This window comes from Natator depressus, chromosome 5 (assembly GCF_965152275.1).
Source record: "Natator depressus isolate rNatDep1 chromosome 5, rNatDep2.hap1, whole genome shotgun sequence".
NCBI classification, from domain to species: Eukaryota; Metazoa; Chordata; order Testudines; family Cheloniidae; genus Natator; species Natator depressus.
In genome coordinates, this window is record NC_134238.1 from 133,993,958 (window position 1) to 134,021,515 (window position 27,558).

General features: G+C 46.4%; 1 protein-coding gene across 1 annotated transcript in view; it reads right to left on the bottom strand.

Moving 5' to 3' along the window:
- Positions 1-5,566: 5,566 nt before the first annotated feature.
- Positions 5,567-27,558, bottom strand: part of LOC141987879 (butyrophilin subfamily 1 member A1-like) — a 35,381-nt gene continuing 13,389 nt past the window's right edge. The window contains exons 3-8 of the mRNA XM_074953725.1: positions 24,189-24,536; positions 14,763-15,044; positions 12,571-12,687; positions 11,142-11,162; positions 11,030-11,056; positions 5,567-6,257 (exon numbers count right to left, since the gene is read on the bottom strand). Of these exons, the coding sequence (XP_074809826.1) occupies positions 5,689-6,257; positions 11,030-11,056; positions 11,142-11,162; positions 12,571-12,687; positions 14,763-15,044; positions 24,189-24,536 (1,364 nt within the window). The 3' untranslated portion in view covers positions 5,567-5,688. The remainder of the gene's footprint in view (positions 6,258-11,029; positions 11,057-11,141; positions 11,163-12,570; positions 12,688-14,762; positions 15,045-24,188; positions 24,537-27,558) is intronic.

The following is a 27,558-nucleotide window of genomic DNA, read 5'->3' on the forward strand; positions in this document are numbered from 1 at the left end:
GCTGGTCTGTGCTAGTGACACAGCAGGAAAACAGCAGCAACTAATCGAGAGCAACCCTTAAGCTGAAGGGTGAGATGACGGCAAATCCTCAAAGCTTTATGACTTTGCAGTCTAAAGGATACAGCCCAGCCCATTCACAGCGCCCCCTGAGAACTGGAAAGAAGATTTTCAGTTTAAACTTTGTAAAACTCCACACACGGCAGGGAAAGCAACAATCCTACCAGCCCCCCCTCCCCCTTCCTGTCATTTTTTCTCCTTGGGCCAAGACTGAACTCATAACCACTGTGTGGACTGGATCTGCTGGGGGGAAATACAAGCCAGGGATCCTCATTTTGGTTTTGTCTGACTCTGGGGAGAGGCATGTCAGATCAGAGAGAAGGAACAATAAGGACTGTTCAGCACAGAAAGCTGAATATGCTGAAGTCCACAGTTAGCAGCAATCTACTCCTCTGCACAAGCTTCTTGCTGCTGAAACTCCCTGCAAAGGTTTCCCTCCAATGCATTTGCCACCACAGGTCTAGGTTTTCTCTTGGGTTGTAGCATTGCTCCTTTGACCTGAGCACTTAGCCAGTGTTTGGGGCCTTGCTAGGTTCTTCCACTGGGAGGAGCAATTGATTATAGGAGAGTAACGGGATCAGCACCCACCTCTCCTGAGTGCCCTGTCTGCTTGGGTGTGTCTGTGTTCTTTCAGTAAGTAGTCCCTACCCTGGTATGGGGCTGTATCTCCAGGCTTCCTCCCTGGAGACACTATCTTCCTGTGGCCCTCCACAGACTCAGGCCCTACGCAGTCCCCACAGCCTCCCCCAGTCCCTGCTAGCAAACTGTCCTTGGCATAGTCCTAGCAGCCACCCAGGAGCCTCTCGCTCCCCGGTCCCTGCTAGCAGACTGTCTTTGGTCCTGCTGCTCTTCCAGCCAGGCACACCGTCCTTTCTTCTCCAGCTCCATACAGCAACTAATTCCTGCTGTAGTCTGCAGCTCCTTTTATATGGCCTTCCTGGCCCCTGACTGGCCAGTCTAGCAGCCCCTGAGATTGGTTGCTTCCTCACATCCACTCTTGGCTGCTTGGAGGACCTCTCCACTGCTCCTTTCCTGGGATGGGTGTGGCAGAACACTGAGGGCCTAGTTCACCCATTACACGGAGTCAGGTATTTCCTTGGTGCAATTGTTCCTATTTACAAACAATGTCCACACATTCCTGTGTCCTGAAAACATTAGAAACAAACAGCAGCCAGCACTTTCCTTACTCAGAAAGGGGGTTGCCAACTTTCCTGATCAGATGGCCCAGATGCTATTTGTGGCAATGGCGTCCAGTCTGTCTGGTCGGGAAATCTGGCAACGCTACCCAGACATCCAAGTCTGCCTTTCCAGAGAATTCTGTGCATGAAGCAAGCTCTGTCTCTCCATGTCCTGCCAGGATCACACTCACGACTGCTTCTCTTGGCCTTCTGCCTCACACACACTGAGCTGCCAGCCAATCCCTCAGACCCTGTGTTTCCTGCAAGCTCTGGGGTTACCCCTCTTAGGCCTGTTCTACACTTGAAACTATGATCAACCTTAGTTACATCACCCTGGGCTGTGAAAAAGTATGTGTGTGTCCTGAGTGCCAGAGCTAGATCGACCTAACCCCCGGGGCAGACAATGGAATTCTTCCTTTGACCTGGCTACCTGCCTCCCAGAACGGGGGATTAACTAGAGTGATGGAAAACCTACTTCCATCAGTGTAGGAAGCATCTACAGTACAGCACGTCAGTGACAGAGCTGAACCTTGGCTGTCGTGTAGGCCAACCCTTATTCTTCCGGAGGCCTGCACCTAAAGCGTAGGTTGACTTAGCTATCTCACCCAGAGCTGTGACATATTCAGTGAGGTTGATCTAACCCAGGGGTCTCCAACTCAAATCACCAGGAGGGTCACATGGGGACCAGTACATTGGCCCGAGGGCCGCATCACTGAAACCTTTCCATACGACGACACAAAAGTATAGTCAAAAATGAAAACAATGAAGAGTAATATAGTATGCTATTAAAAGTCAATGTATTAACTTTTTAAAAACTGTAATGTGAAGAGGAGTTTTAATAAAATATAAACACCTTTAACTATTCCTTATGTGGTCAGAGGGAAGCTTGGCTCCTATGGCGAGCCGCAGGAAATAACTTTGTGGGTCGCATGCAGGCCGCGTGTTTGAGACCGCTGATCTAACCCCTGATGTAGACACAGCTAGGTCAATGGAAGAATTCTTCTGTCAACCTAGCTACTGCCGCTCCCAGAGGTGGATTAACTGCACGGATGGAAAAGCTTGGGTCCATTTCAATGAGGACAGCCAGGCCTGCAGAACCTGGCACATCGGGCCTAACCCAGAGGCTGTTGTTCTTCTGTGCTCTGCCTCTTCCCCGAGCAGCACAGGCAGCAGGCAGACAAGAGTTACACACAGCACAGCTGGACCCCTCCTTGCTCGGTCAGATCAGAGCTCGGCCCACAGTTTGAAAACCTCTGTTAGATCCAGAAGTGATGAGGAGGGTGGTCACGTGCCACCGCTCCGCTGTCAAGAGTCACACACCACCCGTCTGCATTGCCTAGCTGACAAATCAATGGTTTCTGTTTACGCAGTGAATTCCATGGTGCATGAACAATGCCGTAATACTCACATTGCATAAGCATCAACATACAAAATCTCACTGCTTTGCAACAGCAAATCAGAAGTGACGTCCGTTTTGACTGAGACGTGTTTGGCAGGTGGAAGTGGAATATATTTTTACAGTGTGTGAGCGAGTTATATTGAAAATGAATACATTTTTCAAACAACCTCATACTAGTCCTGCGAGTCGTGCTGAAGCCATGGACAATGCAGTCAAATAGTAAGAAACAAACAAAGAACAGAAAGTTTGACAATAGTTCTATTGATTTTGGTTTTACGGAATTCAGTGATTGACAACCGAGGTGCATCGCATGCTTACAAATCCTATCATACGAAGCAATGAAACCTGCAAAGTTGAAATGACACATCGCATCAAAGCACCTGGAGTATAAAGATAACTGCAGAGACGTTTTTCAGTGAAAGAAAGAAGAATCTAATTAACAGAATACTCAAACAACAAACATGATGTTGGTTCTGTAAAAGGCTCTGAAAGCATCTTTCTTAACAGTGCTTCTGTGATGGTGACAGAATGGTCAACTTGGGTATGACCTATAACTTAACAAGACGTATTGAAATGTAACCAAGACAATCTACTTGTACGTGAATTTCAAAGAGATGTCCTAGACCAGCAATCATTAACCCATTTATTTGTAGTAATAGAAATCACGGGTAGCTGCTAAGTGTATTTGTCTGTGTTTACCTGTATCTCGTTAGAATTTTAACAGTGTGATCTAATTAGCTTGTAGATGCTAATCCTGTTCCTGTTTCATAATGCTGAGTTCTATGGATTCAGAGGTCCAAAGGGTATATTATTATTTAGATGGGACTTGTGGTACAGTAATATAATTATCCTAACCTCTCCTTGAAACTTGTAATTCCACATAGTAAACTACCTGTGAACTGTCTTGACAGTTTGACTGGCTAATTGCCTTATGTAAATGAACACAACTAGTTCATCTAGGAGATAGAAGATTAGCTTCAAAGCAACAATCTGCACTGCCTATTCTTCCTTGGGAGAAGATGCTGCTGTGATAATTGCTGTCAAGAAGTTTATCAATTGCTGGAGGACTATTAAGAAAATATCCCAGAGCTCGATCCTTTTTTATCTCAGGTCTGCTTAAACTTTGACAGGGAAGGTCTAAGCCACAAGACTGAGGTCTCTGGGTTTACTCTGGATTTACCCTGGAATTGTCACGGAAGAATCTGAACAAACTCTACCCTTGGACTGACTGTTGGACTAAAACCTTTCAAATTGATTCCAGAAAGACTTTTACAAATCAGCAGCATTGCCATCTCTGCTATGAAACTGGGACCTGAAGACTTTTCACATATCTGTATGTATCCTGATCTCTTAACCACTGCAACTTTCTTCCTTCTTTTTCCCTTTTATTATTAAAACCTTTTGTTTCAGTCACTAAAGCATTGACATCTGCGTGATTATTGGGTAAGATCTGGGACGCATATTTGCTTGGGGATCAATCTCCAGTCCTTTGGGACTGGTGAACCTCACATATGGTGAATCAGGTTTTCAATAACCTCATACTATATTAGAATTGTCTCTATAGATTGGGGTCAAGGGCAGGGATGCTTAAATGGGATCGTATTTAGCTTCTTGGTAACCAGGCTGGTATTACAAAGACAATTTTGTTACTGACTTAGTAACCCTAATTATAGAAGAAACCACCAATATGGGGGATTGTCTGCCTTATTCCTTGCAGTCTACCCTGAGTATACCATTCAGGCACCTGGTCACAATCCCTATAGCCCCCCCCAGACATGGTCCCTGCTCAGGAAGCTCCCACTCTGCACAGACCCAGGGCACTGACCTATGTTTCCGTGTTCCCTGCTGGGACAGAGGGTGGTTTCAGGACTCGCTGGGAAGAGGGTTTTGAAGAGGGACAGGAAGGAAAAGGGAGGGTTGAGGCACTGAAGCAGGTTCCATGCAGAAGAGAAGAGTGTGTCAGTGGGGCTGTGTGGCCGACTGGCACAAGCTCATTGAGGAAGAAGGAGAAAAGTTCCTGGGCTCCTTCCCATGAGCAGGTCCCATTCACACACTCTGGGCCCATTGCTCACACAGCCCTTGGGCTGGGCTCTCAATCCCCATACTCTGGCCCGATCCTCCTTCCCCAGCTGACCCCATTCCCCATCCCCTCCCTCCATCACGCTGGGACCAGGTTCCAGGCAGAGACAATAAGGACGTGGGGCGGTGGGAGCCTTGTGGCCACGGTGGAGCAGACCTGCGAGGAGACCTCCCAGGACAGTAAATGCTGGGGCATTCCCTGTCACTCATTTGACCTGTTGCACTCCCTCAGCTCCTGGAGTTGGCTTTTCTTTAGGAGTCAGATAATGCAGGTAAAGGCCTTGAGGGGACCTGGGAACCCACTGAACCCCCCCCCCCCCGCTGCAGGTAATGCTGGGTGGGGTCCTATCATGGGCAGAAAAAGGTCTCTGTCACTCTGGTCACTGTGTGTAATGGGGGGTGATTTCAGTTCGATGGGCCTCAAGCACATGCGGACAGGCTGTAGGGAAACGGGCAGAGTTTCTCCCCCAGAGAAACACTGTCCAGTCAGGGGCAGCAACTTCATCCCCTAAGCCAACCAACCCCTCTCCCCCGACACTGTCTGTCTCAGCAGGGCTCTGTGCTGTAGCTGAGTCAGGCCAGCACCCTCCCCAGAGCCGTGGGACTCCCCCAGCTGCTCGTGGCTCTCTCCCTTCAGACCAGGCCAGGCAGGAGCACTTCTCTGACTGTCATTCACACTCAGTGTGCAAATAATTGTCTGAAATGCCTGCAGCATGAGACCCACATTTTCACTTTACATGCCCAGGAACCTGCACCTCCCTCTGCCCCTGCATCCCCACTTCCAAGCAGCCTGACCCCACCTCACCCCACCCCTTCTCTCCCTCTCTCCTCTCCCTGCAGCTCACAGGCCTGGTGCTGAGAGCTGAGAGGGGAGGAGGTAGCAGGTGGCAGGCAGCTGATGCCTTTACACCCTCCCCCTGAGAACAGGCCTGGGGGCTGGTCAGTGGTGGGAGGGGCCAGTCTCTGCTGCGGGGGTCACTGACAGGGCCCGAGATTCCCTCCGGCCGGAGCCGGGACTGGGCGGATTATCAGGGGATCCGCATTTTTACCCCCTTCATTGAGACAAGGACTGAAGTAAGGGCGGAGCATCCCGGAGAAGGTGCCAGTGAAAGTGAAGAGATGGGACTGGTCAGTCACATTGTAAAACGAGACCTCACCTGCCTCATAGTCCAGGAAAACCCCGACCTGGCCGGGCCTGACGCTCACGGGGAGGCGAGTTAGGGGGGAAGTGCGGGCCCAGTATTTTTCTCCGTCTCTCAAACACACCACAAAGTACCCACTCTCAGATGTGACACTGATACTCCCCTTCCTCCTCACAGAGTCCCTGCAAACCCCTAGAGTCCACTCAGGCTTCTTTCCCACCTCTACCTCCCAGTAATGCCTCCCGCCCGTGAACCCCTCCATGCCCAGAACAACGACGTAAGGTTCAAATCTCTCCGGGTTGTCGGGAAGATCCTGTCGTGTGTCTCCATGTCTCACACTTTTCCGATCCTCAGACAGGATGAGGTTGGACTGAGCTGTGGCTGGATCCAGAATCACGTCCACTGGGGAAAGAGTGACAGAGTCAGAGCCTAGGGCAGGGGCCGGTCACTGGGGTCAAAGGGAAATTAACCCTCTTTAGTCCCTAATTATAAAGGCACTTGCCCAGAGGGGGAATGGAGGGAAAATATTAAATACCCCTCCCCCCAAGAGGCAGTGAGACATTCACACCCGACCTGTTTATTCCCTGGGGAAGGAGACAGAGGGGTTGATTTGGTGCAAAATAAACACAAAATACCCTATCCTGGGGTCTCATGGCATCCGTGTCTCCAAGTTGCTTGGTATCTGAGCAGGACTCAAGTGTGAGGAAATAGACCATATGCACAGAAGCATGTGCACTGATCGGCTGAACGGTGCTAATAGCTGCTATCAGGGGTACGTGCCCCACACTTTCCCTAACCACCTTCTGGTTACTAACATACCTGTAGAAACCCATCTTGTTACCCTTCACATCCCTTGCTAGCTGCAACTCCAATTGTGCTTTGGCCTTCCTGATTATACCCCTTCATGCTCGAGTAATATTTTTATACTCCTCCCTAGTCATCTGTTCACGTTTCCACTTCTTGTGAGCTTCCTTTGGTATCCAGCTGCTGAGTATGGCCAAGAGTGAGACAGAGATACAGCCGGCCCCAAGCACCCCACAGCCCCTTGGCACTGAGATCCGGGAGACCAAGGGGTGTTGACAGCCACAAGGAGACAGGGACCTGATGGGAAACCTGTCCAGCAAGGGCCGCAGTCTGCCTGGGGCCAGCCTCGAGGGGTTCTGCTCAACCCATGAGATCTGGTTTGCTCTAACTTATAGTCAACTAAACTCACTTTACAACCCGCGGAGGTTACTAGGATGGGAGGATGGGCTGAATGCTCAAGAGGAGTTAGGCATTGTGATGCTCAGCCTAATTATAGGTGCCTGGAAAAATTGTTGCAACTCCCAAAGCCTGAGCCAGGCACGCTCTAAAGCTCCTATAGGAGCCTGAAGACTGACTCCCAAAAGCCATCATGCTAGGCAGAGCCACTTAAGCAAGCCCCTGGCAGGGGGCTGTGAAGGCCTTCCCTCTCTCAGAGATAGGTGCACACGTCTGGACACTCACATGTCAGCTTGTGAGTCTGAAGCTGGGAACCCTCTGTAGAGTGAGGTGCCGATGCCATTTTAGCTTGGGGGAGGCGGTTGCCCACCTTATAACCTTTAGCCCAGAGGCCAGGGCATTTACCGGGGATGTGGGTGAAACAGGTTTAATTTTCCCCTCTCTGCAAGAGGGGGAGAAGAGAGGTGGGAGATGCCTGCACAAATCCTAAGAGAAGCTCTAATCACTGGGCTATGGGTTATTCTGATGTGTGACTCCTGCGGAAACTGTTTCACTGTGATTAAGTAATGAAAGAGGGATTGAAGCAGGGGCCCGGGTCTCCCAGCTGGTACCTAATTGTGCTCCAGAGTTATTCTTATTCTTGTCTGGATTTACCCAGGGTCCTCTCAGAAGAGGTGGGAGACACCCCCACCACTCAAACCTTTTCTCCCTGTCAGGCAGAGAGGGGAAAATGAACCTGTGTCTCTCGCACCCCAGGTAAGTGACAGCCACTGGACTTCAAGGGATAAGATGGGCCCGGCCACCGCATTTTGAATGTGACTCGACCCAGCAGGTGGCCTCTAAGCATGCCAATCAGACTGGGCCTGAGGTGGCTAAATTCCTGTCTTTGCCTGACTTGGGAACCTCTGGGGTTGAGGTAGGAGATAGGTGCTCGGACGCCCAAAGGGAGGCAGTGGTGCACACGCCCAGAGGCCGAAACAGACATCTAGCAAACTTTTATCCTGATCATTTAGGCACCTACAGGGCTGAGGCAGGAGTTTGGTGCACCTGGCCCGAAACTGGGACTTAAGCACCTAACTTGTTGTGAGCATCCAGATCTGTGACTATAAGGGACTAGAAGGGGAGGTACTAGATGTGCTTTCATTCGTTTTATTGGAATGAGGCTGCCAACTCTTCCTGGTTATGGGGTGGTGCAGGATGGATTTACTGAAGAGGTTTAAATAAGTGATTTTAATCATGATTTAAATCAGCAAGCAGGACACCTTGATTTAAATAATTGATTTTCATCATGTTTTGCATTTGGACTTTTTAGTTATTTTCCTAAAGAAAGATTGATTCTTATTAGTTGGTAACCATTAAAACATATTGATTCACAATTCTACTACATTTGGTGCTTCTTTTTGCTAACCAGGAAGATACGCTATGGCCCAGACTCTAAAGGTGTGTGGGCTCCTAGCTTCCATTGAAATCAATGAGAGTTAGATGTCTAAAAATCTTTGAGGATCTGGGCTCATATCATATAATTAATCAATCAGCTACATAGCTTAACTTACATTTATTCAGATGCTTAATTTTTTCTTCTTTTGTTACGTTAGAAAATGGTGAATGATGGATTTCTTATTTAATAAATTCATTTTTTACTTGTGATTCAAGTTCTCTAGATGCTGTGACAAAACTCTGTCCTTGTCTCTATGGGTCCCACGTTTCCTGGTGGATTTCGCTTGCCTCAGAGGCTCACTGTGACCCTCCACGTAACCCTTCTCTCTCTAGAGACAAGGGCAGAGGTGACAGTAACCGGTACGCCCCGGTACGGCGTACTGGTAAGAGCCGGTGCGCTGTACCAGGACCGGCTTTCCGAGAGGGCAATTTAAAGCCCTGGGGTAGCGGCGGCAGGGCTGCGGCAGGGATTTAAAGGGCCCCGGAGCTCCAGCCGCCGCTACCCCAGGGCTCGGGCAGCAGGGCCCCGGAGCTCCAGCCCAGTTGAGGCCATGCTCCCTGCTCAGGACTCCGGCGTACCAGTAAGTCCTCCAACTTACTTTCACCCCTGGACAAGGGTCACAGTCTACTGAGCCATTTTCATCCTAAGCCAGTGAGGGAGGTGAGGAGGAGCTATCCTTCCTTGCACAGTCTATGTTGTCTCCCAGTCTCAGTGATTAATCAGGGAGGGGACACGGGGGAAGGAGAGGGAAGAGCCCAGGTCCGCCCTCTACTCCGGGCTCCAGCCCAGGGACCCTAATAGTATCAGCTACGGTAGCTGACCTTTTAGAAACAAGACACATACAATTCCCTGGGCTACTTCCCCACAGCAGGCTCCACTTCACCCTTACCTCAGGGCCTCCTTCCTTGTGCCTGATATGGTGTGTACTACTCAGCCTCTCCAACAGCACAGCTTCCTCCCACAGCTCCTGACATCCTCACCCACCTGACCAACTGGGAGGCTTTTAACTAGTTTCAGCCAGTCCCTGATTGGCTTCAGGTGTCCCAATCAACCTAACATTCTCCCTGCCTTCTGGAAAGTTCTTAATTGGCCCCAGGTGTCTTAATTGACCTGGAGCAGCTGCCATTTAACTTATCCTGGTACCACGGATTTGTTTAGCCTGGAGCTAATATATTTATCTCCCACTACTTTTCTATAACCATATGGCCTTGCCCCATTGCAATGCCTATGTTTCAAGCTCTATTTGGATGGAAATTAAAATTCAATTAAAATCAAGGAAGTTTTCCTTTAATTAAATAAAACTACCTTAAAAGTGTTGAATTCATACAAAAAAGTTTATCAAAACATGTTTTGCACTTAAAACTAGCTGATTTATTTAACAAATTATTATCTGTACTTAATGAGTTGAACAGGTTGTTCCTGGTCGCCATGTCCTTCAAGAGTTAGAACAAGTAGATCTCATCCTCTCACTTCACTTTATATTCATAGCTTAGAAAACAAACTTTCCTGATTTTTCAACACACAAATAATTTCTTAACTTTGAATGAACTAATCATTGAAATGAACCTGTTAAATAAATCTCAATGAAGAAAATATTCTCTCTGCACCAGTAGAAGAGGCTACTGCTGTCAAAGCTGGTTCAGCAATTTGTCAAATCTGGCTCCAAGAGCTTAGCCAGTGTCTTCCACCATTTCAGTAGTCTGACTTTCTTTAAAACTTTGCAGTAAAAATATACTGCTTAAAATTATGTGTTGTATTTAATTACATGACTTGAATAGATTATAATGAGTTTTGGCCTCAACTTAGGTTGTCAATTTAAAATTTAATTTTAAATAAGTTTATTTTTAAAAAATAAATCTGTATTTAATTTAAATGAAAAAATCTGTTTTGTTTTGTTTTTTTAAATAAAAACAAAAACCATAGACTCTTATCCCCTCTGATGTGGTAGTAGGGGAGGGTTCTGTCAACTGGCATCTTGGAGGAAGCTTGCAGGAAGGAGCAAGGGAGGAAGAAGAAGGAAGACAAGTATCATTGAGGCCTGGTCTATGCGTGGGGTGACAGTGGAGGGTGGGAAGAGGTAAGATAAGACAATAATTCAGCCTGATTTTAATGAAACATTGCCAGATCCTGGGGTGACTAATGACTGAGTCAGGTACTGTGCCTGTAAGTCTTTAGCAGTTAAGTTGTACCGGAGAGACGGAAGCTGCGTTCTGTCGTTACTATACTTTTCTCCCAGTGCGCGTGTTTCTTTTGTTCACTAAAGAAACAGTTTGGAATTTGACAATAACAGCTCAAATGCTATAGTCTGTAATTGACTCTTTCCAAAAGGGTATTTAATACCATCTAACGTTTATCAAGTCAGAACTTTTCCCTCTGAAAGACTTTATACACTAAAGGGAAATGGAATTTTGGAAATTCTTAAAATGAAGCCTTACTTAACTTTTAAGTTTTAAATGTCTTCTTCCTTCTTGTTACGTGTGATTAGTAAAAAGAGGCAGGGGAATTTTGACATAAATGAAATGTCAGCTTCATTTACCTGCATATACTTGGGCTCTTCTCCACCCTGAAATCAAGCACACAGAGATAACACAGTCTGAAGAAGGCATGATTTCTAACTAAGTTTTAATTATGAAAAAAACAGAACTTACGAAGTTCAGCCAAGAGTTTCCCTAAAACAAACAAACAAAACCAGACATATTACAAGAGCTTGTGTTATAGTGACTAGCCCTTTACAGGATTCTTTATTATATGAGTCCCCATTGCCTAGATAATTATCATAAACTAAAACCTTTTATTAACCTTAACTTAATGTTATTCCAAAACAACAGCTGTAAAAAAATAACCAACCCTTAAATGTCTGAATGCCTGGACATTCCAAATGAAGTTTCCATCACTGGCTTTTTCCCAGCCACTATATCCTTGGCCACTGTCTACCTGTGGCTGGGAAGTGTCCTGCACCAGCCACGAAGGGGTTAAAGAGCTTCTCTGGGCACAATCAGCCCCAACCCAGTACACTTGTGAGATATGCCAAGCCTGGAGAAGGGCAGGTCCTTAAAACGGAGGATCCCAGATCACTCTGGAGTAAACAGAGCAAGAGCTCCCTAGTCCCAGGGCACAGGGGTTGTTTACTGGGTACACGCCCGAAAACAGCAGCCAACCAGGCCCTCTGAGGAAGCAGAGGGACTGGCTTTTCTGTATGGAGCACTGGGACCCAGCCTTGGTTGTTTGGACATACAAGGGACCAGATCTCCTCCCAGAGACTCTTGACCTCTACACTGTCTGAGACTGAGTAGACCTGGCCCTTCTGGGGGCTCTGGATGCAGTCTGTCCTTTTCTTTTGGGCTGCTTAACCCCCTTCTCTCCAGAAGAGGGCAGGCTCTCTAAGAGATACAGCTGGAGGGCTGTACCCTAAATCTGGAACCCAGACTACAGTAACTCTGCCGTCCCAGAAAGGGCAGCAAAAATGGAAGGTGGTGCCCCTCTCACCCCACCGGGGTGCTAGAGAGGTATAACCCATTGCACTACCCAATAGAGATTTGATCAACTTTACATCACTGATTATACAGTAAACGATGGTGTCACATACACACACCTTCCCTCCTCCTGGCTGTGCAAATGGAATAGAGCCAGGTTCCCCTCAAGGGACAATGGGGGCCCCTGACACATTGCAAAAACTGAAAAAAATCTAATGTGTCTTTAGAAATAACTTTAATCTAGTCTCAGACCACAGGCACGATCATGCACTAACAGGAATTGTACAGTTAACATCTGGCATCACTAAATGGCAGAATTAAGACCGTTTGGATGGTCTTACTGTGTGCTTCCAGACCTTAGCTTGTTTGGGATTTCTTCCTGCTGAATTAGTCAGGCTTGTGATGTTTGTTTCTGGGATACATAAAACATTCACCTTTGAGTTACAGATACATATTCCCAACCTGACTTCAAGTTTAATGTAGTTTTTATCTGACACTAAAAATAGGTTTGGATTCATTAGTGAGAGGTAAAGAATAGCTCCATTTGCTGCATTTCTCTCAGCTGAAACAGTTTCACCCAAGGAATCTCCCCCTATTACTTTACCTTTCCCTCTGTGCTGCATCCAAGAATAGTAAATGGCTGGGAAAATGAGAAAACCCAGGACACTCAGGACCACAGCCAGAGCCACCGCCCAGAGGGAAGTCCTTGGGAAAAACGGGTCTGGAAGAGAAAACCGAATTAATTTGGAAACAGTGACAGAATCATGCCACCAGCAGGACTTCTGCACACAAAGGTAACATAATGTGATTGAGCAGGAGAAACCTTCCTGAGACTCCAAATAAATTCCCTACTGAGATAAGGTTCCTTCACATTTCACTCTGAAGCCAATAGAAGTACAAGCTTTGATCTGTTACAGAACACAGTTAGGGCCTACCTACACTGTAAGAAGGAATTCTGTGGTAACCAAGGCAGGGATCAACCATATTGTAGGCAAGTCCCTAGTATTGCTGTATTTGCTGTGTAGATTGGCCCTACATAGGCAGAAACTAGTCACTCAAAAAAACAAAAACACTTTGTTGATTTGCTTCTTCACCTGCACCATAGCCTTAATGCTGCTTCACACATGACATAATGCAATGCTTATAGAATCATAGGGGTTCACTGGAACACTGCAAGTAACAACTCCAGCACCACAGCCAGGACTGAACTTCCTCATAGACCCCGCAGATCAAATACAACATAATAACGTACAATACACCTACTTAACACTATGATAAAGATACAGCTCCATCTATCGGTGGAAGTGCTGTCTTCACCCATCACCACAACATTCCTCTCTCTAGCGGAACAAGAATTTAAAACATTATTTCCTAATAGTTGGGGTAGTTTGCCATCTCTGGACGTTTCCATGTTTGTCTGCCTTCTCAAGTTATATATATATTTAGTCATGGAGACATAGCTCACAGTTGGGTTTAGATTATCAGCAAGTGCAAAGTGCGTGTTTTCAGGGTTAGGCCTATTTGTTACGACCAGACTGTCCGTTGAAGACAACAGTGTGATGGGGCTCTGAGGACACCCTGGCAATTGCTCCTCCACAACCAATCTCCCATTACAAGCCACAGGGACCTATTGGGGTACCTCCATATCCGCCTCTGCATCCCTCAGGAACAGAGACATGTGAGCATCCTTAGAATTTGCCTTCCCCTTTCTTTCAATGAATCTATGCCCAGTTCCCATAAGAACAGCCAGACTGGGTCAGACCAATGGTCTATCTAGCCCAGTATTCTGTCTGCTGACAGTGGCATGTACCAGAGTTTCAGGCAGAGTATGCAGAACAGGGTAATTTTGGAGACATCCACCCTTGCCTTTCCCTCCTGGCTTCGGGCAGTGAGAGGTTAAAGGTCACCTTGAGGATAGGATTACATCCATAATATCTTGGCCAGTAGTCATTTATGGACATGCCTGCCATGAATTTATCTAGTTCTTTTTTGAACCCAGTTATATTTTTGGTCATCACAATTCCCTATGGCAAGAGGTTCCACAGGTTAATTGTGTTGTATGAAGAAGTATTGCCTCTTGTTTGTATTAAACCTGTGGCCTATTAATTTCATCGAGTGATTCCTGGTTCTTCTGATATGTGAAGGGGTAAATAACACTTCTCTATTACTTTTCCAACACCATTCATGATGTTATAGACCTCTATCATACCTGCCTGAGTCATCTCTTTTCTAAGTCAAACAGCCACAATCTTTTTAGTCTGTCCACATATAGAAGCTGGTCCATACCCCTTGATCATCTTTGCTGCCCTTCTCTGAACCTTTTCCAGTGACACTATATCCTTTCTGAGATGGGGCAACCAGAGCAAGACACAGTATTCAAGGTCTGGGTGCACAATGGATTTATGTAGTGGCATTATGATTAGAGCCCTGTGCAGGTACAAAATGTAGAGCCGCAGATGTGGATATCCGCGGGGCTGCAGGGCTCTACCAGGAACCACAGTGGTGAAAGCAGAAATATGTCGGGCCGCCACTCATAGGAGCCAGAGCCCTGCTGGGGCACCTCCTCCGGTAGCTGGATTGCCCTCAGCCCCGCCCAATGGGGTGGGCACCAGGCGCACCGGCAGAGATCCCTGGTCGTGCTAGTGCGTACAGGCGGTTTACACGCTCCCAGACAGGAGACGCACATGGAATACTCTTTGAGCAGCCCTGGGCACATATACAGTATAACTTTAATATAATCTTATCGTTAGTAGTGTTTGTTGCCAATTACTTGGTCTGGCTGTGATGGGAACTGACCTGCTATGTGAATTGTTGACTCTTTTTCTTGGTTGAGGCGGGGATTCCTGAAGTAACAATTCAAACCAGGATGTGTCCTTTCTTTTATAACAACAGAAATCTGAGCTTCAAACAGGCCAGTTTCCTGTTGGGATTTCGTTTGGGACAGTGATGGTACATGCTGCCCACTAGAATCTCTCCACAGCACTTCAGGCTCTGGGTACCACCCACCCGATGTACACACCACCCGGATCCCACCGGCCTCGTAGTCAGCAACAGAGATGTGGGGCCCAGAGCCCAAACCTGGAAGAGAATAGAAGAAACCTCTATTAATCCTCCATCTTCATTTCTGTGACTATTCAGCACAGAGAGTGAGAGTTTGCATGTGAAGTAGAATAATAAGAATAATCAGCATTATGGTAGCACTTAGGAACCATCCAGGATCAGAGCCTTACTAGGCTAGGCACTGTAGAACCATAGAGCAGCAGACAATCCCTGGTCTGAAGAGCTTACAGTGCAAATGAGTTAAGGGGAAGGGATATAACATGAACAGAGTGATGGGCTCCAAATGGGGGGATAATACCGTGACTTTTAGGTGGAGGGATGGGTTTTTTAAAAAAAAAAAATTTTGGTTGGTTTTTGCAAGGAGGGGAGGAGCTGAACCAGGAGACAAAGGAAAGAAGAGGGCTGTAGAAGGCAGGGGAGAGACAGTCAGGGCAGGGAAGAAGAGGGAGGGGAGGATGGTGGGAGAACATGGAGGCAGACAGAGTGAGGCTGAGGTAAGAAGACTGATGAGGGGCTGCAGCAAACAGCCAATGAGAACAGGGGAGATAATGTCCAGAGTGAATACTGTAGTCGGTACCCTGATGACATCATCAGTACCCACCAGTCCCTACTCCAGAACTTGCCCTGACTGCTTCTGTGTCTGCTTTGCTGGCTGGAGAACTTCGCTGTCCCCCACTGTAAGATATTTCTTTCCATTCAGTATTGGCTGGGGAGGGGGGCGGTGCCACTTGGGTCCTCATGCCCCCTGAGGGAACTTAATTTTTTTTACATTTCCATTATTCATTGCCGTATTTTACATTACCGAGGAACAAGAAGATAAACACTCCATCCTCATTAATGATGGAGTAAGTCAAGCCTATGTAGATCGTGTAGCAGGCCTTGCAAAAAAAAAAAAATAAATAAATAAAAATCCCAAAGCACAGGATTGACTGCCCCCTATTTTGTTACTTCTGTGCAGAAGTAATGTTCCATGGGTCACCAAAAATGCCTTCTGATTCTGATGGTTCTTTAACAAAAAAACTAAGATAATGGGAAATGACGAAATGCAGGTTGTCTGGTCAGAGGATAACCAAGACTCTAGGAGAGGAATCAATGATATTATCATTATGTGTACAGAATCCAAGGTGAGAAGGGACCACTGTGATCATCTAGTCTGATGTATAATGCAGGACACCGAACTGCTCCAAAATAATTCCTACAGCAGATCTTTTACAAAAACATCTAGTCTCAATTTAAAAATTGTCAGTAATGGAGAATCCACCATGACCCTTGGTAGATCATTTCAATGATTAATTACCCTCACTGTTAAAAATGTACCCCTTACTGCCAGGCTGAATTTGTTTAGCTTCAACTTCCAGCCACTAGGTCACTTTATATGTCTCTCTGCTAGACTGGAGAGTCCACTGTCAAATGTTTGTTCCCCCTACAGATACTTTTAGACTGTAATAAAGTCAGCCATTAACCTTATCTTTGTGAAGCTAAATAGACTGAGCTCTTTGAATCTAGGCATGTTTTCTAATCATTTAATCGTTCTCGTGGCTCTTCTCTGAATCCGCTCCAATTTATCAACATCCTTCTTTAAATGTGGGCATCAGACCTGGACACATGATTCCAGCAGCAGTTGCACCAGTGCCAGATAGTCTCTCTCCTCCTACTTGAGATTGCCCTGTTTATGCATCCTAGGGTCACATTAGGTCTTTTGGGCACAGCTCACATTTAGCTGATTATCCACCACGCCCCCCACATCTTGTTTTAGAGTTACTGCTTTCCAGGATAGAGTCCCCTTCCTGTAAGCACGGCCGGCATTCTTTTGTTCTAGACATATGCATTTAGCCCATTGTTGGCCTGTGTCCAGTTTTCCAAGCAATCCAGGTCACTCTGAATCAGTGACCTGTTCTCTTTATTATTTACCACTCCCCCATTTTGTATCATTTGCAAAATTTATCAGTGATGATTTCGTTTTCTTCCAGGTCACTGATAAAAATGTTAAATGGCATTGGGCCAAAACCCGATCCCTGCAGGGCTCCACTGGAAATACACATTTGATGAGGATTCCCCATTTATAATTATATTTTGAGACTCATCAGTTAGCCAGTTTTTAATTTATTTAATGTGTGCCACGTTCATTTTATATAATCTTTTTTTAGTCAAAATGTTTTGTGGTACAAAGTCAAACACCTTACAGACTTCTAAATATATTATGTCAACATTACTACCATTATCGACCAAACCTGTTATCGTGTCAACAAAGATAGTTAGTTGGACAGGATCTATTTTCCATAAACCCATGTTGATTTGTACTAATTATCTTTAATTCTTTGTTAATCAAGTTCCATATCAGCTGCTCCAGCCTCTTGTCCCAGATTGGTATTAGGCTTGCAGGCCTATAATTACCCAGGACAACCACGTTTATACTTTTTAAAAATTGGTACAACACTAGCGTTCTTCCAGTCTTGTGGAACTTCCAAGACTTATTGAAAAACCAACATTAATGTTTCAGAGAACTCCTCATGAAGCTCTTTTACAACTCTTGGATGCAAATTATCTGGACCTGCTGGTTTAAAAGTGTCTGACTTTAGAAGTTTCTGTTTAATATTCTCCAGAGATACTAGTGGAATGGAAAGAATGCTATCATGACGATAAAATAGGACTATATCCTCTGTTTCTTTCCGCGGATACAGAACAGAAATATTTATTGAACTCTTCTACTTTTTCTGCATTACTACTTATAATTCTACCATTTCCATGTAGTACTGGATCAATACCACTCTCAGAAGTAATTTTCTTGCTAATATATTTAAAAATCTGCTGGCCATAGATTTCTCCTTATGTCCCTTGTCTTCCCTTATCAATTTTCTACACTTCCAAACTTCAGATTTTAATGAATTATTACCACTTCCCCCTTTCTTCCATCTTTTTCTAGCTGCCTTCACTTAAGCTCTAAACCTGTCATTTTTTAATCAGCATGTTTTTCTTTTACTCAGTTGTGGCTTTTGGGGGTGTAGCGGTGCAGGTGGCCCACTCCAGCAGGGGGAGGGGCAGAAGCAGCCAGGGAGGCTACACAAATCTGCAACCAATTAGGGAAGGCTCCTTAGGAGTCAGACAGGAAGCAGCTGCTAGAGCAGCCCAGATATAAGGGGTTGCCCAGCAGAGCAGAGTCTCTCCCTGACAAGCAAGGGAGGAGGACTGGCTCCCAGGGATAGCACCTGAGATACAGCCGTGCTGGTCAGGCTCAGGGGAGGAGAGGGTAAGCTCCAGGCTGAGGCCCCTCATAAAAAGAGCTGAGTGGTGCATGGGTCATGGGGAAGTGGCCCAGGGAGCAGGAGCAGTAGAGGGGAGAGAAGGAAGGCGGGACATGGCAGCAGCGGGCAGGCCTAGGTCCCCCCTTCCCCCCCTCACACTGCACCTGGCCTCGGAGGAGCATGGCCCGATACAGACTGTGGCTGGCCCCTGAGGCAAGGGGCTATACTTTGGGGCTGTAGTTGGCCATGGCGGCAGGTGCCGACTGAGGACTGAGGATACCCCCCCGGGGGAGGACTGAGTTGGGGGCACAGCCGGAGGGCTGTGCTCTGAAGAGGATGCCGTGATCCGAGAGCAACGTGGGTCCCAAGGAAGGTGGAGACAGCACAGAGAGCATCAACGGGCAAGACACCACCCTCAGAGGGCGCTCCGGAGCTGGCCTGAGCTAATTCCCAGAGTAACCAGCTCATCTAGCTCAGAATTGTTTTCAGCTTTATGAAATAGGCCCTATTAAACCATATATCCAGAACTAAACCACATGTTCAGTCTCTAACCCAGGAAAAAATTCTGAGGGTCCATTCTTTGGTCCACTTTTCTACCTATTATGTTTCATGCAACAGCTATGAATGCAAGCTGGGCACAGAAATCACTGATCCCATTATACAAGACTTCACGCAATCATAGCATCTGTTGTTGTCCACTCTCACAGTACAGGGCAACTGCATCGAATTTCCCCTGTATGCTCCACTAAGGACACCCACTCTCAGGCTTCCAGCTCCCTAGCAATCACATCTTTTGGGTGGCAACGCGCACTCATTCCCTCTTGAAAACGGGATTCCCAGGCTATACAGTTCCCTCCGTACACTGATTTCCCCAGCAAGTCAGTCTGCCTACACAGGCCTGCTTTGCTTTACTCCTCAGAGGCTAAAACCAGTATATTTGCCCAAAGTTATAAAGGTACCACACAGCTCTTTCTAAGCAAGCATGTTAATTCCTAAGGTGAAAACTTTGCAGAGATCATTAAAACAACCTACATGCAGGCAAATAGCTTGTCAGAGATCACCCAGCTCCATCAAGGGTTCTGGTAGGGTTTAGTCCTTCAATTCCCACCAAGGGGGTTTTCTGTGATCTCAAGTTCATCACCGCTCTTAGTGCAGAACAATCATCCCATGACTCTCCGAGTCACTCCTTTATACAGTCTGGGCCTCTGATCTTGTCCTCATGTAACAGGTGATCAGCAGACAAAGGTCCCCTCCTCGGCGTGGAGCTTTCAAAGGCTGAGTTCTTGTATTATCGGAAGGGATACATTTGTACTCCCCCTTAGAGATTTCCTGAAAAACCCACTTCACTAAAAGTTCATTCTTGGCTAGCCAATTGTTTCAAATTGTCCTTTGAAGCTCATACCACTTCCCAGGGTTTACATTAGTCATGTCTACCCTCTAGAGAAATTACATACAATCCCAAAATAACACAACAATCTTTCAGAGTAGCAGCCGTGTTAGTCTGTATTCGCAAAAAGAACAGGAGGACTTGTGGCACCTTAGAGACTAACCAATTTATTTGAGCATAAGCTTTCGTGAGCTACAGCTCACTTCATCGGATGCATTCAGTGGAAAATACAGTGGGGAGATTTATATACACAGAGAACATGAAACAATGGGTGTTCCCATACACACTGTAAGCAGAGTGATCACTTAAGGTGAGCTATTACCTGCAGGAGAGCGGGGGGAGGGGGGGAGAAAACCTGTTGTAGTGATAATCAAGGTGGGCCATTTCCAGCGGTTGACAAGAATGTCTGAGGAACAGTGTGGGGTGGAGGGCGGGAATAAACATGGGGAAATAGTTTTACTTTGTGTAATGACCCATCCACTCCCAGTCTCTATTCAAGCCTAAATTAATTGTATCCAGTTTGCAAAGTAATTCCAATTCAGCAGTCTCTCCCTGGAGTCTGTTTGTGAAGTTCTTTTGTTGAAGAATTGTCACGTTAGGTCTCAAATCGAGTGACCAGAGAGATTGAAGTGTTCTCCAATTGGTTTATGGATGTTATAATTCTTGACATCTGATTTGTGTCCATTTATTTTTTTACGTAGAGACTGTCCAGTTTGACCAATGTACATGGCAGAGGGGCATTGCTGGCACATGATGGCATAGATCACATTGGTAGATGTGCAGGTGAACGAGCCTCTGATAGTGTGGTTGATGTGATTAGGCCCTATGATGGTGTCCCCTGAATAGATATGTGGACACAGTTGGCAACGGGCTTTGTTGCAAGGATAGGTTCTGGGTTAGTGTTTTGTTGAGTGGTGTGTGGTTGCTGGTGAGTATTTGCTTCAGGTTGGGGGGCTGTCTGTAGGCAAGGACTGGCCTTTCTCCCAAGATTTGTGAGAGCGTTGGGTCATCCTTCAGGATAGGTTGTAGATCCTTAATAATGCGTTGGATGGGTTTTAGTTGGGGGCTGAAGGTGACGGCTAGTGGCGTTCTGTTATTTTCTTTGTTGGGCCTGTCCTGTAGTAGGTAACTTCTGGGTACTCTTCTGGCTCTGTCAATCTGTTTCTTCACTTCCGCAGGTGGGTATTGTAGTTGTAAGAATGCTTGATAGAGATCTTGTAGGCGTTTGTCTGAGGGGTTGGAGCAAATGCGGTTGTATCGTAGAGCTTGGCTGTAGACGATGGATCGTGTGGTGTGGTCTGGATGAAAGCTGGAGGCATGTAGGTAGGAATAGCGGTCAGTAGGTTTCCAGTATAGGGTGGTGTTTACGTGACCATGGCTTATTAGCACCGTAGCGTCAAGGAAGTGGATCTCTTGTGTGGACTGGTCCAGGCTGAGGTTGATGATCCATGAGAATGGATGTGGACAAATTGAAGGAAGTCCAGCAGAGGGCAATGAAAATGATTAGGGGGCTGGGGCAACTGATTTACAAGGAGAGGCTGAGGGAACTGGGTTTAATTTAGTCTTCAGAAGAGAAGAGTGAGGGGGGATTTGATAGCAGCCTTCAACACCCTGAAGGGGGGGTTCCAAAGAGGATGGAGCTTGGCTGTTCTCAGTGGTAGCAGATGACAGAACAAGGACCAATGGTCTCAAGTTGCAGCAGGGGAGGTCCATGTTGGATATTAGGAAACACTAATTCACTAGGAGGGTGGTGAAGCATTGGAATGGGTTACCTAGGGAGGTGATGGAATCTCCATCCTGAGGGGTTTAAGACCTGGCTTGACAAAGCCCTGGCTGGGATGATTTAGTTGGTGTTGGTCCTACCTTGAGCAGGGGGTTGGACTAGATGACCTCCTGAGGTCTCTTCCAACCCTATGATTCTAGGAGGCACAGAAAGGAAGCTGCTGCCGGTATCCTGTAGGTACCCAGGGTGCTGTGCTGTTAGCCTGTTTGATGTAATAGGCTATGGACTGGTGTGGGAAAGTGTCTTACCATGGAGGAAAAATTAAGGCTTGCACCCTAGAAACCTTCAGAAGAGAATTATAGAGTAACTCCTTGAAAGCTTCCTTGAGATATCCCCATACAATACAATTCCTCTGTACATAATCCACTCCTCATGCCCTCCCCTCCTCTCTGCGTAACTGCATACAAGAGCCTGGAAAGTAGATACCACTCAACCTCTAGCTATATGACTAGGAAAAGAAAAACAATTAAAAAAAGTCAGTACTTCTGTCCTTCAGACTTGGGATTGGGGCAGGTGGCAATGGCTCCATTTACAAATTGTAATGAAAAAATGCAGACTTACCTGATGTTCCTTCATGTGCTCCTGCATGCTCATCTGCAGGGGACTGGCTAGACTGCAGCAGAGTCTCAAAAAGATCCTGGCTCACAGTGTAGCTGGGTCCCCCTGCCGCAGATCTCCCATTCTGCTCCTCCTCCTCGCTGTTCACAGCTGGGGGATGTGTTTCAGGCTCCTTGGAGGTATCCATGGTGTTCAGCAGGGTCTCTGCCACATATGGCATGAAGCTTGTTGCAAAAGTGGCAGGTCTGCAGCTTGGCTCCAGACGGACAGTTGGCCTCCTTGACTTTGTCATGCCTGCGGCAGTTCCTTCCCTTTCACGCAGCTCTGCTGCTGATCTCTGCCACACTCCTTCTCCTGCACCCCCCAGGCAATCTGCTGGTCAAGGTCCACATTTCTAGGACTGTTCCGTAGCTGTGCCTGCATAGCTTCTTCTCCCAGTAGGCCCAGGAGATCCAGCACCTCCAGTTTACTCCAGGCAGGCGTGTGTCCAGAGCATGTAACTGGCCTCGTTGTTTGGGCAGTTGCACACAAGGGACAGCTGGTGTGCTCACCAAGCTGGGAAATCAGGAAAAGACATTTCAAAAATGCCTGGTGCTTTTAAAGGGGCATGGTTTCCAGTCTCTGTGACCCCTGGGCACTGGAGTTCATAACTGTGGATAGAGCAGCCACTGTTGGCATCCTGAGAAGGTTCCTGGAGGACTTCTAGGGTTGACGTAGGCCATGTGGTGTCTGCTCTTGCACTTCATCTACCTTACTAGGTTGCTCCTAGCTCTAGACCTTCTGGGGAGGTGGTGTTACTATGTTGCGTAACGGACTGTTTACATCAGAAGGAGACCATCGTAAATGTAGACATGTGCACTACTAGGCTGATGCCAGGCAATTTTTATCAATTTAACTTTCGAGTTTAGACCAGGCCTTAGGAAACCCACTGTGAAATCCAGAAACAGAACTGGAATAACCTGCCATAACACCTTGAATGGAAACAACCTGCATTTTCTAGCTCAAGAAACCAGTCATTACAGCTACCAAATTGAGACTGACCCCACCTGCACATCAGTTCCAAAAGATAAGTAGCAAATATAATAGAAAATAAAAGCGTCTTTTACTCAAGTAACAACTTGGCTCTTTTAAGCTAAATGTTTTTTTCTGAAAAATGTTACTGGAGTTAAAGCCCTGTGAATACCTTTCAGGGTATAATGTGCATGTGTGTTTCGCTAACAAGGCTAACCTTGGGTCTCGAAAAAATACTAAGTCGATAGAGCTGAGGCTGCAAGAACTCATAAATCAGGCTAACACTATCTGGGACAGGAAACTTTCTGTGCTGTAAGCAAGCAAAGCCGAGAGAAACCAGGTGCATTTCATACTTCTCAGCCTAGCAGTAATACACATTTTGTGCAAGAAGTTGACATCTGCTTCCAAAAAGAGGGGAAAGAAAGTTTAAATTTGCTTTTATACTAAAGATTTCTACAACTGTTTGAACCTTTGGTTAATGTGGCATAAGAACCAACAGTACTGATTAGCTTCCAGAGTGATAAAAATAGCTTTAAACCATTATTTTAATATTATATTTGGAGTTTAACGTGTGTGTGTGTGTGTGTGTGTGTGTTCCTTCTAGGCGGATTACTTTGTAACATTCCAATAAATGGTATGGAGATTTAGGCAATACCATAAGAATGACATAATATAAAACATGAAATGGTTAAATAATTTTAACTAATAAATTATCTGTACCAGCTTTCTCATGGATTTTTTAATATCGCTTAACTTTAGCTAAAGTACTAGAGAAAGTGTAAGGTATAAACTTTATTAGACTCATATTTTAAGGCCAGAAGGCACCATCGTGACCATCTAGTCTGATCTCTTGCACATCACAGGCCACAGAACCTCATCCTCCCACTCCTGTAATAGACCCACAGTTAAAGTAGATTTTTAAGAGAATACGAAATTACTGAAATCAGAATAAAGATGGTTATGTGACAACCTTCACAAAACTTAGAATCATAGAATATCAGGGTTGGAAGGGATCTCAGGAGGGCATCTAGTCCAACCCCCTGCTCAAAGCAGGGCCAACCACCAACTAAATCATAATAAACTTAAGGCAGTGTTCACCTGACAGCAACTAAATGTCAATTATTTTCTAAAATGTGGCAACCCTAATTGGGAGAATCCACCGATCAGCCCAAACTACTGACCTGCCACCTTCAGCTCCAACAAGGCTGCTCCATAGAAGGTGCTTGACTGGAAGAAGCAGCTGTACTGTCCTTCGTCAGCAGGCCTAATGCTGTGTATTCTCAGGACAACGCTTCCCTCAGTGATGTTGTCTCTCAGCAGCTCTGTCCGCCCCTGGTATTCCAGGATCTGCTGCTCAGGCTGGTCTTTCCCATCCTGATACAAATGGATCACTTCAGGGAAGTTGGACCGGAACCACCTCACCTCCATGTCCTCAGCATTCATCCTGGGGCTGAGGTGGCAGGGCAACAGGGCATCTTCACCCACAGACACCATGAGGGGTTCAGCAGGGCTGACCACTTTGAAATTCACTGTTAAAGAAGCAGGACACAGAAAAATATAGGCAAAAAAGAACCGATAAAACAGGCCACGCTATGTATCCTGGGTGGCAGGAGGAGTCCCACAGACTGAACGTGGGGCTGGAAGCCAGAAACAATGGGGTTCTAGTCCCAGCTCCACCACTGACTCACTTTGAGGCCTCTCTCTCTCTCTGCCCCATTCCCCCCCCACCCCACGCCCCCATCACCACGTAAGGTGGGATAATTGGGAGATCCCATGGACATTGTGAGGGTTAATGGGTGAAGTGTAAGCTCCCTGGGGCAGGGATCTGTCCTTTCTAGATGGCTGCTGCATTCTTCTGGGTGCTGTCTACATAATTGTGACTAATGATTACTAGAGACAGGGAGGGATTTCTGTACATAAAAGAAGGAAATGAAAAGACTGGGATGGTTTGGTGTGGAGAGGAGATGAATAAGAGGATGTGAGAAACCAAGAGCTCCTTTTTGTCCTCTCTCTAATACAAGCACAAGGCATTCAGATATCAGAGGGTGCTTGGATACCTTGGTGCTGGGCATGATGTATTAACCTAGATGTAATGGATTAGAACAGCACATAAGGTCACTCACTGAATCTGAAAGGTGTTGTGTTGGAAACTGAATAAAGGGGGGAAAACCCCACACATTTCATCACTTCTCATCACTGATGCCTTGAGATTTTTTTAACACTACTTTGTCTTTAGCCATCTGTCCACAGTTCACTGTTACACGCAGATAGTTATAGTGCCACCTAGACAACTGAGAAAAAACCCCTAAGTGCTGAGCTCAGTTAGACCGGACAGCTGGTTGGCAACTGAACCCGCGCTGTACTGTGATCGGAGGTGAGGGCTCTGTATATCGGTCTTCATTGGTACACCCGGAAGTAAATTAACGACCGTATTTTATATAACAAATTCCCACCTCCAATCTCCGTAAGGTGTGGGGTCAGTTATGTAGCTCACCTTCTGGTGTATGTGCGGTACATTTACGGAGGTGCAATCCAGGAGGACATTTTGTTTGCCAGTTGCTGCCTGCCAGAACGACAGCTGGGAAGATTTTCCGATTGCTTGACAGGTTCATAAATTAACGTGATATCATCTGCTCATGATGTATTGGTCTCTGCAGAGCTGGAGCAAAGCCAATGACTGGTAGGCATAGGGGTGTAGTGACACATATCAGAGCAGTCGCTCCCAATGCTATGTGGGTGCATTGCAGTATGGTGCCAAAAGCATGCCTACCAACTGGAAGGAGTTGCGGGACAATGCTGTGAAGATGGCAAACTTTATAACAGCTTGACTCTTGAATTCCAGGATCTTTCCCAGTCTATTAACGAGACAGGAAGCAAGCATGTTAATCTAGTGCTCCACCTGGAGGTTCAATGGCTGTCATGGGGCAAGGTCTTGGCACATTTTTTGAACTTCACTCCCAGTTCAAGGGTTTGTTGTTGTGTTTATAAACACAGAGGAGCCATTTCCACGCTCTCACTACCTGCATGACATGGCCTGGGTCTCATGGCTAGACTACTTGTCAGACATATTCGCTCATCTGAATGAGCTAAATCTAGGACTTCAATGACTCAATGCAACCATCTTCAATGTCCAGGACAAAACTGAGTCAATAAAAAAAGCTGGAATTCTAGGCTCACTGTGCAGAGAAAAAACACCCAAATTTTCCCAAACCTGCATGAATGCCTGACAATGAATGAACTACAATTGCAAGACAGTGTTAAAGATGGCAACAAGCAATAGGTCTGTGAATTGGTGAGGCAATTACTGAGTACTTTCCCTCAATGGGAAACGCATACCGATGGGTCCACTACCCTTTCACAAATTGTCTGCAGTACCCACTGTGACACTCTATACCTTGGAGGAGTGCCCTGTAACCCCCATATTCCTCATCTTGAATATAATTGTGATATTACATGTAAACCATGCCATGTAAGGTATCAGGGAAAAGGTTAGGATCTGCCAAAAGTAATTTCTCTATCCCTATACGTATATCAATGCATATTAAAGTGTGTGTTGTATGTTGTCACTAAAACATGCTGTAAATTGGGGAATCAGCCAGATATTAGCTCCCTCAGAGGCAACAGTAAGGAGAGTAACCAGCACCCATGCAGGGCAATCAATCAACCCATCAACAACCATTGTCCAGCAAAGGAGCTACAATGCAATGACGCACCTGTATGAGGCCACAGCAGGGGAATTGCTCAACTTTGCCTGGGAGACTCAGCAACGTCCCCAGACATGCCTGGACTTGTGCTCCCCAAGCACATAGGACTGGGGGTATAAAAACCAAACACAGGCCCCCCTGTGAGCCCCTTTCTCCTTCACCCACCTACACTGCAAGCAATAAGGACGCTGAACACTAAGACTCCAACTGAGGGGACTGGCCCAGATTTCAAGAGAAATCTGTATGCTATGGGCTGCAACATCCATTGTGGTGAGAAAGCTGCTTATAGAATCATAGAAGATTAGGGTTGGAAGAGACCTCAGGAGGTCATCTAGACCAAGCTCCTGCTCAAAGCAGGACCAATCCCCAACTAAATCATCCCAGCCAGGGCTTTGTCAAGCCTGACCTTAAAAACTTCTAAGGAAGGAGATTCCACCACCTCCCTAGGTAACGCATTCCAGTGCTTCACCACCCTCCTAGTGAAACAGTGTTTCCCCAATATCCAGCCTAGACCTCCCCCACTGCAACTTGAGACCATTGCTCCTTGTTCTGTCATCTGCCACTGCTGAGGCCAGCTGAGCTCCATCCTCTTTGGAAACCCCCTTCAGGTAGTTGAAGGCTGCTATCAAATCCCCCCTCACTCTTCTCTTCTGCAGACTAAATAAGCCCAGTTCCCTCAGCCTCTCCTCATAAGTCATGTGCCCCAGCCCCCTAATCATTTTCGTTGCCCTCTGCTGGACTCTCTCCAATTTTTCCACATCCTTTCTGTAGTGAGGGCCCCAAAACGGGACGCAATACTCCAGATGTGGTCTCACCAGTGCCGAATAGAGGGGAATATTCACTTCTC